Here is a 17,804-nt window from a genome sequence, read left to right on the forward strand (position 1 = left end):
AGACAAATATTCGCACACGCACACACAAACATCTTTGTGGTGCCAGTGAAAACTGGCGCCCCGGCCTGCTCCTCTTCCTGTCACTCTCCTTCCAGGGCAGTGAGGTTTGAGTAGAATTACAGGGTGTAACAGGGCTGTCTAAATCTGAGCTTCACCACACATTTGAAATGCAGACACAGACAACTTTACAAACCGCTGCACATCAATTTTCAGATACGCAGTGTTAAAAAGGCATCTTTTGCTATAACCGCATGCTAAAAGTTGCCTTAAAACAGAATCAGGGTTATATAGTAATAAAACCGTCACAATACACATTATATATATTTTTCTGGTCTTTTTGGATTCCACTCGTTTTTCTGAGTATTTAAGCTCACATGTCAACATGCCCGGTGTTATTTTCTGTGGCAGCTCCTGCTTCTGTGCTTTATGTAAAGTTGAAGAGGACAAAAGCAGAGATAGCATATGGGTGTCATTGTTTTCTGTCCAAGGTCAAAGGTTTGACAGATGCCACACCTGCTGCTGGGTCACATACCACTGGCTTTTTCATGTTAACTGGCATCAATGAAACTCACCAACAGGACAATCAACCCTCCTGGAGAGAGTATTAGTTGGGTTAAGTTATTCAGTAAGATTTCAAGAAGCCATCTAGTTGTTGCTCATAATCTTTGACATATCCTTTGTTTTCATATCCAGCTCAGCATCTGGGTGTACGCGCTGAGCAGGAGCAACTATTTCTGTGAGAACAATGGCTGGTTTCTCACCGGTGCTCCTAGGCACCGTCATCTGTCTCCACAGGCAGACATAAAGGGACAAGAGATTAACTCTTGCTGAGTCTTTGTATCTCTAATGATTCCTCCTGGCTTTTAAAAAGGTCATGCAAAAAACTGTGCCCTCACTTACTTATGCTGTTTTCTGTCACTGCAGAAGGTGAGAATCACTGAGCTGGAGTGTGGCTTCCTACAGAGCAAAGTAAAGCTTCATACATGCATGCACACTTTTTAGAAAATTGACAGAGACATGCAGCACACACATGCAAATTGAATTTTTGGACACTATGTGATGCAATGCATTGAAATGTCCAGATTCTTGTTTTTCTAAAGCACACTGCAGAAACGCACCAATAATTGTGTGATACCCCACTCATATAAAAGCTCCCCACATTTTAAATCACCATTGTTATTAGGCACATTTTCAGTCTGATCTAAATTTATTTATTTCCTTTAAGACATAAATTAAGGTTCGAAAAGGGCTCAGCCGGGATAATTTGTTGACTTCTTTGTTTTTAACTGGTAGAAACTGGTTGAGGAAAAATGTTTTCTCAGGAACTGGTGAAAAAGCTGCTTTCTTTCCGTCTTTGTGGTTCTTCTTTTTTAAAGTGTTTGTTTGTAAAACTTAACCACAAAACTATGAATTGCACAACCCCATGGCTTTTGCTGAAGAACTAAAGAGCAACGTCCCTGAACGTGGGAGGGGTAGATGTGTGGGTCAAATACTGGAATTTTGCCCTGGACACTGGGGTTCAACTTTAGCTCAAGCCAAATGTCAAGGCTTACCAATTACTCCTCATTATTCTCATATTTTTTCTTTAGCATCACAAACCCATGTTAGAGCATCTCTGGGGCGCATTGCTTTGTGTGAGACTACTAACAGAGATGGCTTTCTAGCAGGAGGTCACAGAAAAAGTCCTGTAATTAACCCTCACAACCTTAAGCCTTTGCGTGTTTTGGTAGTTTTAAATATTTTTATTTATATATAATTTCCTTGACCTCTAAAAAGAACCTGCAAAAGATCTGCATCATCATAAAAAAACATCTGGCTTGCCTCTCTGGGCTTCTCTTGGAGACTTAGTGGATCAACAGCTAAGAGGTAGATTACTTTGCAGGAAGAGTTTAACAAAGTTCTGATGCAAAAATGCTGATGTGATGCAAAAGGTGAGAAACTTTTTGTTGCAAAGTTTCCAGGGAATGATCTCAGTATAATTATAGAATAGAATAAACAGATAATCTGCGTCAGACGTTATTGTCTTAAAAAACACGGCTCTCCTAAATTTAAACCCCGGTATCTAAAAACAAAGTGTTTCAGCATGCGTCTTTGTGTTCATGCCTGTTGTTTTATTGCAGCCTAGAAAGCACTGAGGATTTGCTTTACAATACTCTATTGTCTCCGAGCCAACACTCAGCTTCCTGGCAGGCCTGAATCCATCCAAAACAGGAGCGTAGATCCAGCAAAGACAGAGAGATCAGCTTCTTTTTTGTCCCTTTTAAACCTTCCATATATCACCTTCAGAGTCTTCTACAAACGCACATCTGGGTTTGTGGAGATCAGGAGTCTACCCTGTATCTGGTCTCTAAATCAGGAGCCAAGTGCAAAGTGAAATCACCCTTATATTTAACCATAGCTAATTTGTTTAAATGTGTTTATACTGGATGAGCTCATTACACTGACAGGCCGATGGCGATAGTGAGACGTTAACTGCTAAATGAATTTCAGCATCTGAAAGGAGTTTTAACTTCTTGGCGTCCTCTCTGATTTGCGAGAAAGCCATTTCCTGTGCAGAAAGCCTTCGTCTGTCTGAGACTTCTCATCCTGTTTGACTAGCATTCCTTCCTCTTCACCCCCTTCTCTTTCCTCCTCTTTTTCAAGCTTTGTGTGTGTTTTTTGTGGGGTTTTTTTGGTCAGTTTGTCCTCTTTAATCCATGCTTGAGCCCATTTCTGCCATAACTTGCTTGTGCAAGAATTCAAAACGTGATCTCAAACACTCCTGAGCAGAGACAATATTTTCAGCACAATAGTTTATGGTGCCTGACTTCCTGTTATTGCTCACTCCCTCTGTCTTCTGTTTCTTTTTTTTTTCCACTGCTCATCAGAGAGCCTGTGATACTTGTCAGTGGGAGCTGCTCAACCACTCAGATTAACACAGCAGTGATGAAACCTTGTCTCGTATCCGTCCGCAGTACCGTCTCCCTTCATCACATCTGCTTCTCTTCAAGCGCCTCCCCTTTACCAACTTCATCTGACCTATCAGCTTCTCTCCCACAATCCCCCCTTTTTTATCTTGCTCTTTAACATTTGCAATGAGATCGTATTTTGCAGGTTTCAAAATGATTTTTCATTGTCATATATACATCATAAGGTAATCAGATCAGACATCTGGGCTTCTGTTTATCCAGTCAAATCTTTAGACTTTTCTTTTTTTTTCATTTCTGGGACTACAACAGCTGGTGTGAGTGATAAGTAGGCATTAGTGGACCTACGGGGATAATTTAACCTCTGAATCTCAGTTTAAAAGAGCAAAACTAGTGAGAATAAGAAGCACCAAAACTCTTCTAAAAAGTCATATTAAAGAGTTTGATGGATGTCAACTGAAGCAAAGGTTTAACAGATTTAAAGTAAAGAATTATTCTGTGTCTGCTGTGGATATATGTGTGAGATATGTGCTTTGTTAAAGAGCTGTTCACACAGATATCCCACACAATCACACACCTACCTGCAAACAGATAGTTGCATGCCCACATAAGCTTGGCCACGAGTGTATTTTTTCTCCTCAAAAAGCCACAAACCCACAGATGACATCTATGCAGATATGAGGAAATCTGAATAAAGGTCAGGGCGTGTGCATGTGTCTGTGTATTTGCTGCACATATCAGGTCATGTTTTTGATAAAGAGTTACTGCTTCCTGCCCAAAGGCAGGGCCAAAGATGCAGATGAGTTCAGACAGGAAGTAAATGCACATTAAAAAAAATAAAATAAACAAGAGCAAAACTTCTAGACATGTGCTCATATTTATAAGTATAACCTCACAGTGGCTGGACAGTGTGGGTACGGCCACTATAGTTTCTTATTAAAGCCTCCAGCCCTCCATGAGGCTCACACCTGCCTGTGACTGTGTCAGCTATTTCTGCTGTTTGAGTCGTTCTGCTTTATCACAAGCCTGATGAACAGATCTGCACGTTGTTCACACTCTTTCTTCTTTTCATTCCTCTTATGTTGAGTTAATGTTGATCCTTCTCGGTCAGGTTTTAGCTTTGCATTGCTTCACCTATAACATACATGCATAAGGCAGGGTTTCACACTTCCGAGGTCCTCCTACCACCTCCACCCACACCCTTCTTTCTCTCTCTCTCCTCTTCCTCCCCATCCCCTTCCAGTTCACTTGCCAGCAGCAGCAGCAGCACCAGCACGGATCCGCTACGCTGCTGCGGTGCACTGATGTCCCAGCAGAAACTTACGGTGCACGCCGCAAACCGAGCAGGATGAAAACGAAAATAGATGGTAACCTCGAATTTTTTTAGAATCCGCTCTCTGCGTTTTTTCCCTTCTTTTCTCTAAGGTAAGATTAATCGAGGGAGTTTGTTAATGGCTTTGTGCATGTGGCTTGAAATGTACCGAGAACTGCTAATGAGCCTGCGATAAGAACAGCAAAAGTTATAGCCGAGGTGCAGTTACGCGGTCTGAATAAAGTGTTCCTATGAATTTACGCTCCAGTGTGTGCGTTTTTAGGCATGCATTCAGTGTATGAGAAGAACAGCATGGAGCTGTTTCACTTTTGCGTCTTATTCAGTTGTAATAACCTGTTACACGCCTTTGTTCCAATGACAGAGTCCGTTTGTCTCTGCAAAGTAACAAAGAAACAAACAAAAAGCGCTATCCAAGCTTCACACCGTTCATATATTGCAGGTGTATCAATCCAAATGCAGCATCATTGTTCAGTAAACGTCTCTCTGTATCCCCGAGCTTGTCAGTCACTTCATTTGAAGTGACTTTTTGCGTAACTTTTTCTGTACATCCTCTTTAACAGCGTCACTTCCCACAAACTCAGAGGTGGTTTGTGTTTTTAATCAAATTAAAACAGAAGTGACTGTAAAGCCCTTAACGTGCACTGAGGTGGTGAGATTTTGTTTGGTTTAAGCGTTTTAAATCAATTGGTTGGTGTTCTCCTCCAGCTGAGCCACAGAACAACTGTCCCAGATTTGTGCCAGGTCTCAGATCACTGGGCTGGCAGCCTGTCAGGGAGCTGGCGTCACTGTTAGAGAGGCTGCCCTTCAACCATCTAAACAACTGGAGTCCTTTCAGAGGCTTGGGCCTGTGTTAATCGCTGACCTCTCTTGAGGATGGTGAGTGAACGAGGACAATGAACTAAACATGCTTTATGTGCTTAATAATTACTCCTTTAAACTGCCAGTTTAATATTTCATCAACTGCACCTTCTCATTGTGTTTGCTTGATGGAAGTTTGGCAGATTTCATTATAGCCTTTGTCAGGCGATGCTCTCAAAGAGAATCAGACGTGTTTGCACGTAACTGTTGCCGGGCCTTGTTTCCCCAGAGTTTTGTTGACCCAAGTCCCAAACATAAAAAAAGGAATTCATGAAACTAGTGACAGATGGCGAGTGTTAAACAAGGCCACAGTGACTGATGTGTTTGCTTACCCTGCAGTTGTTTTGCAGTGCTTTCCTCACAGTATTTGTGCACTAAAAAATAAGTTAGTGAACCCGTCGGGGAGTGTTAGTGTTGTTATCTTCAGTGTTTCTGCACAAGTTTTGTTGACTCAAGAGAACATCAAGGTACGCGACAGAGGAAGGAAAAGAAAGGTCATATACAAGTGAGCGCTTCCATGTACGCACTGTGATATCAGTTGAATCAGCGTAAACCCAGATGTCACACCTCTCAGTCATCACTGACAGAGTCAAATCATGTATAGTGCTCTTGAACGTGTGCAGCACAGACACCCTCATGGCAGGCCGTGAAGTGCATTGCCACGTTGCAGCAGTCGATCCTTGTAAAGTGAGCGCATGCTGTATTTTTGAGCTGTGTGTAATGGTCAGGGTGCTCTGACCTCAACCGCAGTTTGCTGGTGCAGTGCTCTAAGAGGACGACGGCCCTCCGGTCCAGGGGAGGAAGCAACTTCAGAGCTGATCCACTCTGACTCAGCCTTGCATCTCCATATAAGTCTACATGCGACCATGTTTCGCTGCCAGCCTCTCAGATGTCTCCAGAGCCCATTTTTGCAGTTTGTGGGTCTGTGGTACCAGATGTTTAACTAACGCGGTAATTCCACTTGCAGCTGGGTGACTGACAGAGACAGGAAGCATGTTTGACAGTGTGTGTGTTTTTGTGACATAGGGAAAGACAGAGACAAAGGACAGTGAGATTAATTAAAGTGAAAGCCTAAAATAGAAGCCGAGGGGGACACACACTTAAAGACGGAGGTATAAATGTGCTTCTCATCAGCGTCCCCAGATCCTTTATTTGATGCACATAATTGATGGCGTCCGGTCTGCTCTCCCAGCTGCACGCTGTTCCCATTACACTTTTCAGACCTGCATGTTTGCCACTGTGTCTGCAATCAGCCCGGCCGCTCATGTGAAACAGGTTTGTTTACGGATGCCCGCAGGTTCAATTTAGGGATAATTAGCATGTTTAGCACATCTAAACGTCTTTCTGTGTGTTCCTAACAAGGCCAATTGTAGGACTGAAGTTTCCAAACTGAGTTTATGTGCCGGAATTACACTTAATTTTACATGGAGAGCTGAGCTGAATTACTGCTCACAAAGTCACAAGAGGGGAGGGGGAAGAAGATTATATAAAAGTCTGTTATGTACCTAGAAGAATTTGGCAGCTAGAAGAGCTGGAGAAACATAATAGCTGCACCATGAGAAGCTGTGATTGATTAACACACTTAGTAGTAATAATTCAAGGAGACTTTGTCCCTGTGTTTGCTTTTCATTTGCATCGATAGCGATTCATATGGTCCTTGTCAAACATCGCTAGGAACCTGAGTGAGTGCAGCACCGAGTTTGAGGCCAGTTCTACCAGTGCTTCTTATATGTACGCGAAAAGTTGTTCCATGATGCCAGTGTTTATGCAGCGTTTACTCTAGAGCAGGGGTGTGCAATTAATTTTGCCAAACGGGCCTCATGTGGAACTGGGACTGTTGTGGATGGCTGCACCAAAAATGCTTACATAGAGATAAAATTCATAATAAGCAGAATATTGAGGCAGCTATGACTGTGAATTGGGGCTATGTAAATAAAATTGAATTGAATTGAATTGAGTTCATTGATGCAGCCCTCCACAACAGTCCCAGTTTCTAATGTGGTTAACTTGGAAAAGTTAACACTCCAACCCTGCCCTAGAGTGACTGCTAGCTGCTCCACTCTGTGTGTAGTGGGAGGGGCACATAGAAACACAGGTGCACATTTGTTTAGTTATCTTTGCGATCATTGACATTAAATAATTGCCAAGCTTCTTACTTCTAAATTTAACCATCAGAACAAATTGACAAAATTGTTAACTTAACCCCGGCCTAGTTCTAAACCCAAACCTAAAACTTAGACCGAATTCTCAAAAAGTCTTTTTCAATGGGTGTAGAAAGTGAGGACAGGCCATAAAGTTGTCTTTTTTTAAATGTCATTACTCTGCTCCCCACAAAGAAAGCTGGACATGTTTGGATCAGCAGTTTTTAGAAAGCTGCAAACCATTCTGCCTGTTCTACACAGCAACATGTTGAAGCCACAATCACACAGACACAAGCATTTACTGCAGCGACTGAATCTTCCTAACGTCCCTGTTTTCAAAACTCTGAGGTCATGAGTGCCTGCACGTGATGTGTTTATGGGACATCTGTAAATTTTAGCTCCAAAAACACAAGTTGCACTCTGCCTGAAAGGGTGCTCCACTCGTTCATATGTAATACTAATGTGTTAGGAAATAGGAATAAAAACAAAAAGCTAGTCATATTTTTTATTTTAATTGAAGGAATTCAAAAGTTGGGGATTTAATCTAAAACTCCCAACAGCACAAAGCAGTTTCCAATCCAACTCTTTCCAAGGCTGGTGTTGTCATCTACACTGCATGTTTGCCTCTGAGGTTAATGGTTATCTGTCACTCACCTTCTTGTGCTGCACAGGCCCAAATCACTAAAGCTAAGTATTATTAAGCTGAGCTGAGAGATCAGAAGTGGTCAAATCCCCAGACTTTCCCTCTTCTTGTATGAATGGATATTGGCTCTTTCTGCAAATATGTCCACTTTTTCCTCTGATTTCTTTCCCTTCTTCAGGTCAGTAAATGTTATCTGTTTCAAAATCTTTGTGCTGGAACTCTATCAGTAACCAAAAATGAATAGAAAGCGATCTTAGTTCATACCTATGCCCAGCAAGCGTGGTGCCATCATCTTACTTAAGTTCTTAGATCACACTTCCAGATTGGCCTGGCAGCAGCCTCGGCTAGTAACTCCTGCAGCCTGTGCTGTTAATCCATCGCTGGCTGTGTTGTTGAAAGGTCTCGTGTTTGGAGATTACTAGTGCTCCTTTTGCCTTGGATTCATTCGTTCAGCAGGAAGGAAGACAGTCCTCTAAGTGTGTCCAGGAAAAACAGAACCTGGGGACCTTCGGATGTTTTTGGAGAGTCGTTTATTCAAAGAGCTGATTATTTCCCCACCTGTCGAGTCACTGCTTCAACATTAAACTAAATCAGATTCTAAACTACAAAAGTGTGTAAAGGGTAAGGAGGTGAGTCTAAGTACACACAGAAGACCTCTGTAAGCTCCCCGTCAGGTTTTATTTGTCAAGTTCGGTCACAGACTTCCCAGCAAATAATCCCAGCAGTGCAACATATTAGAGCTCTGATGCATTTATGTCTGCCTGAAAACTCCTTGTTTAGGGTTTGGTCTTGCGTGTAACTCTCATCTCTCTCCTTTTTTCTCCCTAATCTTTAGCTTGCCCCATGTGAACTGAATGAAAACCTACCTGGCAAACACTGAAGTCCTAAGTGGATTGAAGAAGGCTAGTAAGGGAGTCCGAGAGGGAGGGAAGACAGAAGGGATTAGCAGCTAATCCAGTGCACGGACAATCCTGAAGGAGCTTTATCGTTCTCCCAGAACGATGCAGACGAAACAGTTACTGGATTACACCGCTTTACTTTATTGCCCTTTCCAAGAGCGCATCAGCCTTCTTCTTTTGCTCTGATTGCTTTCGTTGGCTCTCAAAAGGTTTTACCTCTTGGGTGCACAGGGAACAGGGAACAGAGGACAAAGAAGCCGGGCGACAAGGCCTGGGGACAGGATGTCCTGTGGACAGTGTGGTGCCACACATGGATAAATCTTTTCAGCGGTAGACTGTGCATGGCAGCGGACGCTCTGTTTTTTGTTTGCTCGGACACTAAGGAAGACAAGTGGAGAACAGCGCAGTGGATAAGACACTTAAGACCCTCTCAGAACAAACACTTAATGCCAGTAAGCAATATCGGAAATGCAGCAGTGTTAAATTTCAGCTGTATTTTTTGAGTTTTTACAGAAAGTACCTGAAAGCTTGTGAACCTCAAGCAAGATAAAGCTCACTGACCAATAAAAGCAAAAGACTGACAATTTCCATTCAGTGATTCAGGATGCTTGCATTTCATCACTGCTTGCCCCGTGTGCATGCAATGTTCATGGGTTGCTAAAGTGCGGTTAGAAACCACAGAGACCTGAGTAACACCTCAGGCACACACTCAAGTGTTTGTCTCAAATTTAGGCTAATTTAGGCTATCAGCAATAGTGAGAAGAGAAAGTACGTCAAGTGAAGGAATGTAGTAATATTTCTGTTATACCCTTTAATGTCTGCTGTTTGTTTCTGTGTAAAAGCCTCATAAAAGGGAAATTAAGCACACCTTCATAAGACTTCCTGGTGACACAATTCTCTTAATGTGTGCAAGCAAAATTTAAGTTCTTCAAGAGTAAACAAAGGATTAAATTAAGTGAAAGCACTATAAAAACCAGCCTGGTTTATTGTTTTCAAACAGCTGTCTGACAGCTGAGTGTCCTTTCAGCTGTGAAGTGATTTTCTTTTCTTAATTTGCTGAATAACTACTCAGTCAGCCTTATGCTCTCAGGCTGAGGTAACCAGAGGAAGCGTGGTTTGACGTTTATCTTTGTTATTTTGTCATCACCGAAATCTACAGTTGCGCAGTAGAAGTACGTTTGGTCATTTTGGACAAAAGCAGCGGTGAATGAGTGGAGACAGAGAGGGTGAAATAGACGGGGATGGCTCTACATTCATTTTGGCATCTTAGAGTGGAGATGTAAAAGGACGCCGGGGGCAGGCAGTGGATGAATAGCTGGCTGTGACTGTATTGAGAATTGATTATACACACATTCTCTGCTGACTGAACGACCACATATTTCTGTTCTCTCTCCTCGCTGTCCAGGCTTTTCAATTTTTCCTTCTTTTTTTTTTTTCCAGTGGACCCCAAACTGGATTTCAGACTTGACTGACGTGTAATCAGAGTCCAGGCGTTTCCATTCAAATTTTAAAGGGAAATTACGCAACTTTTCTTTGCCACTATGAGTCTTGGAAAGCTGCCAGGGATTAAAGGCCTTGTGTCTGGCTCTCAAGGGAAACGTCGCTTCAAGAGCGACCTCTCTGTGGACATGATCAGCCCACCGCTGGGAGATTTCCGCCACACCATGCACGTCGGTCGTGGCGGGGATGTGTTTGGCGACACTTCCTTCCTCAGCAACTACGGAGGCATCAGGGAGCCAGGAAGTCCAGACTCAGCGAGCAGCTCCAAAACAACAGGATTCTTCACACGCACCTTTCGGCATGTGCGCAAGACTTCTGGTCCGCGGCCACGAGGGGGTTCTCGCGATTTGTCTTCCCCGCCGCCAGATATCTCACCTATCATCAAGAATGCGATCTCCTTGCCCCAGCTGAACATAGACTCATCTAATGGGTGCCTGCAGAGGGTGCTGTTCCCCAGCTCCATCAGCTCAACAGACGATTCCTTCTGCACATATGGTGAGATAATACAGATAATCACTTCCAGCATGGGACTGGACTTATGTAAAGCATCTTAGCGGTGAGATTATCTTCATTAAAAGTGAGCAGAGAAAATGTAGAGGCGCCGATCATACGCAAATATAACGGTTTATTAAGAAGGCAGCAGCGTGTTATCTGAAAGAGTGTCACACGAGCTACGGCGGCACAGATTAATCGACTTCGAGCACAGACTGCGTGCGCTCGTGTTGACAGTGGGACTGCACAGTTGGCTGAAAAGGTCAAAGGTCACAATATAAGCCATTAGAAGCACTATCCATTTACAAATTGCTTGTTCCTGTTACGTCAGATAAACCTGTGAGGTTGTGACAGAAGCTTATTTTGAAACTTATTTCTGAAACCTCACAAATAAACCCAGCAAGATAACCAGAATTGTTACCTCTTATAATAATGAATATACTTTAGTCTTCAGCCCCTCCTTTATCTCACACACATTCTTGATCTTTTTAGTTTTTATTATCCAACAGAGGCTACAGAGGCTAGACTACATGTGTCAAAACATGCCTACGAACATTGCCTTGACATTTGAAGGTTTTGAGCGATTAAATGCCAAAAGGCACAGTATTCATAAAATAACAGGTGGAAACAAAATTAAAAGTTAATACATCATAGAATTAAAGATCAAACAGAGCAGGGAAGCTTTAAAAGAGAGAATTCCAAAGAAAAAAGCTCCACAAAAGTTTGTGGTGGTCAGAGGAGCAGGTGGTTTAAAGAGATCAACAGAGGGATCCCATGAGTATATAAAGGAGGGGAAGTGTGCAGAACATCAGAGAGAAAATAGGAATGGAGGTGCGATGCTATGGTGAGACTTTAAAGTAAGAAGCAGAATCTTAGACTGAGTGTGGTATTTTACAGGAAGTCGGTGAAGCTGTTAAAGGACTGGAATAATTAGTTCTATGAACGATGTTTTTGTATTGACACCAGCAGATGCATATTTTTAATCCTTTGAACTCTGTAGAGAAGTTTGTGTGGTCAGCCAGAGAGGATAGAACTACAAAAAACAATACAATATGTAACCAGAACATGTTTTAGAGTAGCAGTGCTGTTAGCTGTGTGGATAGAGAATACCACATTTGTCCAGTCAGACGGACTGAATGTCGAAAAACTGCATCCTGTTGCTGAAATTGTAGTTATTATTTTTTACGACACATCAGCATCGTCTGGTTTTTTTTTGTACTTGGTCTGACATTTGACATTTGACAGCCTTGATAAATGTGGAACTCGTGGTTTCGCCTCACCTCACATGGGACAAAGTTTTCTATTGTAGCATAAGAATGATTAGTATTGGCAGGAGGGGCACAAACCAAGGTGATTATATGAGTTTGACGTCGTGATCTTCTAGTCTTTTAGAAGCTTTCCAATGCCACATTAACATCACAGCCAATTTGTGCTATTTTGTTGTTGAGATAGAAGTTCCTGCAAAAGGTATTTATATAGAAAATTAAATGTGATGCTCCAAAATAACCAGGCAGCGAGCCAGTATCTAAGCCATGCTGTCATATTCAAGATGAACTATGTTCTTCAAATTCAAACTGTTACTATGATACAATTTCTCATTGTCGTCTGAGCTCACTCTCCAGCAGACTTTGACTATAAATACAGAGGGTGAGGTTGCCCTTCTTTCAGCACCATTCCCACATTCCTCCAGGACAACCGGTAAACACGCTGGCATCTTCTGAATCATTTGGAATCACCAAGGCAACCCCTGTACACAATTAGGCCCATAAACACACACACTTACACATACACACAGCTGGTTTGGAAGAAAGAGAAAGACTCGCAGGGCTTTTCCTGTCATCTCTGTGTGCGTGTGCCTCAGTGAACGCCATAAACACACCATTCATTATATCTGCTGAGTGTTCAGAGCTTATCAGGCAGCGGTCTGCAGTGTGGAGACTGGAAATCCCCTTTTGCTCTCCAGATTTATTACCCACCTCATAAGGAATGCACACAAAGTTGATGATGTAAGCCATCAGAGAGAGAGTCAGTGAGCTAAGGCACGAGCTTTTTCTTATCAGTCTTGAATTCGCCCTCTGTTGTCATTTGCAAATATAGTTTTTTCACTGATGCTCTGCAGTCTGGATTTTTTTCTTAAACATTATTTCTCAAATTTTTACACATATAATTTAAAACTAAATCAATCAAACATCACCAGCACTTCACTAACGTTGCTGGACTTCCATTATAAAACATTTAACACCCTTCACTGCTCTTGCATTTCTGCTGACTGACAGTTAACAGTAAGTGATGGTGACACTAATTCACAGTGTTTACGACAGCGTGAGTTATCGTTGGTTAGGCACCGTGGAGCCTGACATTACCAGTGGGTTGTTACATGCTGCCCCCTTCTGGTCAGAGAGCTAAACTGCAGAACATAACCTCCAGCTCACACAAGAATTAAAGCTTATTATTATTTTTTTTAACATACAGGCATTATTCTTTTTCTGATCGTGATATTCAGACTGCAAAGATAATTGTTTTTGAAGTAACTCAAAAAGTGTAAAAAGCAGCGAGGATCTGTCCTCACCTCACATGTGCATACATGGAAAGCTGGAGGCAGGACCAGCAGCAGAAGACCAACAGACTGATCAGAGTAGAGAGCAGATATGACACTGATCAGTATATGGCACTGCAGGGAGGAGCTGGAGGGGAGATGTGTTATAAAGCAGCTTGTAGTAATTGTAGGCAGATATAAGCAACTTAAGCAACATGTGGTCATTTCATGATCAGCTGAGGTTCAGCCTATGTTTGTTCTTGTTCGCAGATCAAAAAAAGGATTCGTTTGATTTGGTAATATAATTAATTCACATCTTTTTGTCTTTGTTTGCAGGTCTGCAGTCTGGGTTTGTCACTCTGCCGCGCCTCTCCCGCATCGACAGACAATTCCATGATGGAAACGCGCAGAAAGGCTCGGCACCAGACAGTGGCAGGCTAACACGTACGCGCTCGGACTCCCTCACTTCCTTCACTGTGGACCTCGGCCCTTCTCTCATGGCTGAGGTCTTGGGCTTGATTGACGACCCCAACCGCCTTCGGATATCCAATCACAGCCAAGAGGCAGGGGAGGAAGAGCAGGGTGAGGAGGGAGACGACAACAGCTCGCTAACAGAGACGCCCGTGCAGACCCCTCTAGTCACCTCACCTGACCTTTCCGTGTGCAGCGGGTCAATCGGGCAGGACACAAACAACAGGCGGTGCTCTGGTACGTCTGATTTGACAGAGGAGGAGGACAGGAAGTCTGTAAGGACACCGGATGCGTCCGCTCAGTCCCCTCATAGATCGGAGCCTGTCATGGAGGCAGAAAGGTTCCAGAAGGCTGCTGACGTGCTGTCCCGCCACTACGGTGGAGGATCCTTCACGAAGGGAGTGAGGAGGAGCAGTAGCGGTACAAACCAATCTATTTCCCAAAGCCGCGAAGCGTCTCACGAATTAAGTGAAGAAGAGGAGGAGATAAAAGTATAGATGTCAAAACTCTGAAACTGTCCAGCGACCTGGGTTCACGAGGGAGGAACGTGTGACTTTCTGTTCCTCAGAAACATCCTTCATCCTTTACACATGCATATACACGGAAATAACTGACCAGTACTCAGTCATGATGCCAGACTTCCCCCCTCTTCCTGGACAACACTGCTGTTGTGATATTAAACTGTCTATTTATTTGTTGCTTTTCAGTATACAGACAACTAACACTATGTAGTCATGATGTTCTGAAGCAAATTAAAAGAACAATAAAGAGTTCGCAGGGCTGAGGTGTCAAAGGGAAGCTGGGATTTAAAGGAACAAAGTAGCTGCATTATGTTTCAATATTAACACATTACAGTCCCTGTAAATAAATTTAACAGAAGGGATTGTTTTGTTTTTATTTTGTTTTTTTACAGGTTCAATTCTAATACTAATCCAAAGTCTATATGATGACCTCCTGTAACAACTATAATACTCAGTAAACATGTATCAGTGTTAGACTCGATGTTGAATAAAGTGTGGGCTGGTGTAATAAAAGACTGATTTAAAACATGAAATATCTGCTTACATTATCCATTAATGATGTAATCCCACTCCCACTATTAGTCTGTCCTCTGGATTTCCTTATCTTAATGTTTTACTGCAAACATAAAACGTGGCTGATCCTGATACAATGCAGCTCAGTCTACTGTGATCCTGCCTCATAGACTCTGATTGGCTCTGTGAACAGTCATGAGTCAGACTGTAAATCACTTTGACTCATGACCTACTTTGAGAGGGGATGGTCTGCACCACTACAGTGGCCGGAGTCAGCTTATTTACAAGTCCTGTTTAAATGTGATAAAGTGCTGCACAACGTCAGACATCGGTGATAATAAATAAGAAACTCTGAGAAGTGTTTCAGCTGTGCACCCTGCCTCATATACACTAAAGGTGACAACGCTTCTACAAAAGAAGTGTGTCTGAATTAGAGGGAGACAGGTGGAAACAGAACATGCAAGGAGCAGAGATAGTTAAGGCAGAGGAGTTTAAATACAACCATCCAAAGAAATGGTCAGTGCACAAGAGAGGTGAAGAAGAGAGAGCAGGCAGGGTGGAGCAGGTGGAGACCTGTGTTAGGGATGATGTGTGACAGAATGATAGCAGAAAGAGTGAAAGCAAAGGTTTATAAGATGAGAGTAAGATCTGCTGTGATGCTTGGTTTGGACACAGTGGCACTAACAAAAAGACAGGAGGCAAAACTAAAGACATGAAGAAGAAGAAAAACAAGAAAAAAAACACCTGTGCATCCTTGATAATAACTCCTCCACAAACCTCCTCTTTTATCTATCTTCCAGATTAATTTTAGGAACTGATACATCCTTCAAGGTTGTGTACTAAGCCTGACTTCTGGTCTGGTTTTTATTTGGAAGAAGTAATGTTGAGGCTGCTGCAGCCTCTCTTGGTAAACCGTAATGGAGCTGCATGTCCGGCAACTTCATTGTATGCATTAATTTAACAATCATAATCTCTTAATCTCTCAATTTTCATTTATTTGAAAACAGTTTATGATTTTTTGTCACTTAAGTAAATGTTTAATAGTGAATGTAGTAGACCGATTCTTTGGGTTCAGTCATGTCTTCGACAACTCTGTGTTCACCACGCTTGTTGCAAAGACGTGCAAAAGCACACCTGAAAATGTGTGTGCAAAACTGAATTTAAGACGAATCCCTCAAAAACAGCAAAGCTCTGCAGCTGCACAGGTCATGTGGTGATAGAATAAATACACTGGTATGTGTAAGTACATTTTTTTTGTCAGCAAGCGAGCTAAAATGTATTTAGCTGCCAAATGGAGATTATCAGTGTGATTAAATGAGTTTGTTAGGCCAGCTAGAAGCCTGCTGGACACTCCTAGGTGAGGTGTTTCAGATATGTCCCATCAGGAGGAGCCGCTGAGTTAGAACTGTTACATCTTTTGGCTGGCTTGCGAAATGCTTTGGGAGCATCAGTAGCATCAGGAGCATGAGTAAGACCAAATTTTCACTCGGTGCTACCTCAACACTCAGCATAACTGCTGTTACAGTCGATCTGATGTGCTTGCTTTGCCTACAAATATAACAATGACAACCCTCAGATCAATGTATTTTCTAAAACTACCTTACATAATAACCAGTAAATAGCCGAGCCTTAGTTTAGTTCAGATTAAACATACTATGAAGAACAAAATGGGACATCATTGAGAGCCGCATTTCTTCATGGGAGACTTCATTTACTCACTCATACACACATTAATCTTTTTCAGGAGGGTTCCAACCATTAAAGACAAACTGGAGCTACAATCCGTGTTGTGTACCAACTTGAAACCATTTGTGGTTGATTTTATAGATCTCACTAAAAATAGGATGTATGCCATTCAAATGCAATAGTATGCCGATTGCAGTGGAGAGTCAGATGATATAACCAAACACGACGTCAGGTATAGAAGCTATTGATGCATTTGATGCCCAGAGTGGACACCAAACATACATAAATATAAAATTTATTTAATCCCACACTGGGAAATTCACTTGTTACAGCAGCACAACTGACAGCTAGAAAAGTGAATTGGAGATATATTATATCAGAGCATTAAAAAAAGCCAAAATCCTATAATATTTACAGATGGTTACTATATACAGTAAAATACAACATTTTTTTAATAGTGATAATTATATACATGAATTTTTAAATAGTATTATCACCTCAAACAAAGAGATGCCTACTGGGTTTAGGCTCTTTAGGTCACCAGTTACCCTGGACGTCTATGGCTCATGTGTCTTGTGATAATTACTTTGGTCCTAAAATAGAGTCACTTTGTTGGTATAAATTAAATTAAATCCAATTTTTAATGCTGGGAGGTCAGTTTCTTTATCATAATTATGCAAATTCTCCTGACAATTGATCAACAACCACTGATCAAGGCCCACTGATCAAACACCACTGACCTCCCAGTCCATTGTTCCTTCTGTGGGCTGGTTTCAGTCATTGGGGAAACCTGCAGTCAGCTGAGACTGAAGGAGTCACTTGGATGAGTGATGAAACGTTTCTCCCACTGAAAACGCTGCGTCCAGACTAGCACTGAAGTGTTTGTCACACCTTCTGCAAATACCACCTTTTCCACAGAATGCTTCAATGAGTCTGGTAATGCTTGAAGCATGACGGCTTAATCTGGTTCATTTTTCAGATGTTTCTTAGTATTACTGTTTCATCTGAAAGCTGGCAGAGCCTGTTATCACGCCCCTTTGCCCACATAGTGTTTTTCCAATTTTTCAACAATAAATGACCTTTGGACTGCTCTTATGTCTATTTGTCCCCGATAGTAAAAGACTTAAAAAACAGGTTTAAACCCAGGTCTATAAGGTCTGTGTGATTTGTTTTAATCATTGCTTGTTCGATTTTTTCCACTTCTCTTCAAATGACCTCAATTCAATTTAATTCAGTTTCATTTATACAGTACCAACTCAGAACAACAGTCGCCTCAAGGTGCTTTAAATTTATATTGTAAGGTAG

The 17,804-nt window shown here is 42.1% G+C and overlaps 1 protein-coding gene across 4 annotated transcripts; it reads left to right on the forward strand.

Moving 5' to 3' along the window:
- The first annotated feature begins 4,166 nt into the window (after positions 1 to 4,166).
- Positions 4,167 to 14,996, forward strand: cdc42ep1b (CDC42 effector protein (Rho GTPase binding) 1b). 4 transcript variants are annotated; one of them, XM_086288548.1, is made up of 5 exons: positions 4,167 to 4,331; positions 4,945 to 5,115; positions 8,717 to 9,232; positions 10,221 to 10,775; positions 13,645 to 14,995. In XM_086288548.1, exons 4-5 carry the CDS (start codon positions 10,322 to 10,324, stop codon positions 14,274 to 14,276), a joined length of 1,086 nt encoding a protein of 361 aa, XP_086144674.1. In that variant the 5' UTR covers positions 4,167 to 4,331; positions 4,945 to 5,115; positions 8,717 to 9,232; positions 10,221 to 10,321; the 3' UTR covers positions 14,277 to 14,995. The 4 variants fall into 4 exon arrangements, with proteins under 4 accessions (XP_086144674.1, XP_086144677.1, XP_086144675.1 ...); XM_086288551.1 differs by having other exon boundaries at positions 8,717 to 10,775; positions 13,645 to 14,996; XM_086288549.1 differs by lacking the exon at positions 4,945 to 5,115.
- Positions 14,997 to 17,804: the final 2,808 nt, after the last annotated feature.

The sequence above is a fragment of the Aulonocara sp. 'chitande type north' Nkhata Bay genome, linkage group LG4 (assembly GCF_057382095.1).
Source record: "Aulonocara sp. 'chitande type north' Nkhata Bay isolate Kocher_YH1m ecotype deep benthic linkage group LG4, A_spYH_male_GT1.1, whole genome shotgun sequence".
Classification (NCBI taxonomy): domain Eukaryota; kingdom Metazoa; phylum Chordata; class Actinopteri; order Cichliformes; family Cichlidae; genus Aulonocara; species Aulonocara sp. 'chitande type north' Nkhata Bay.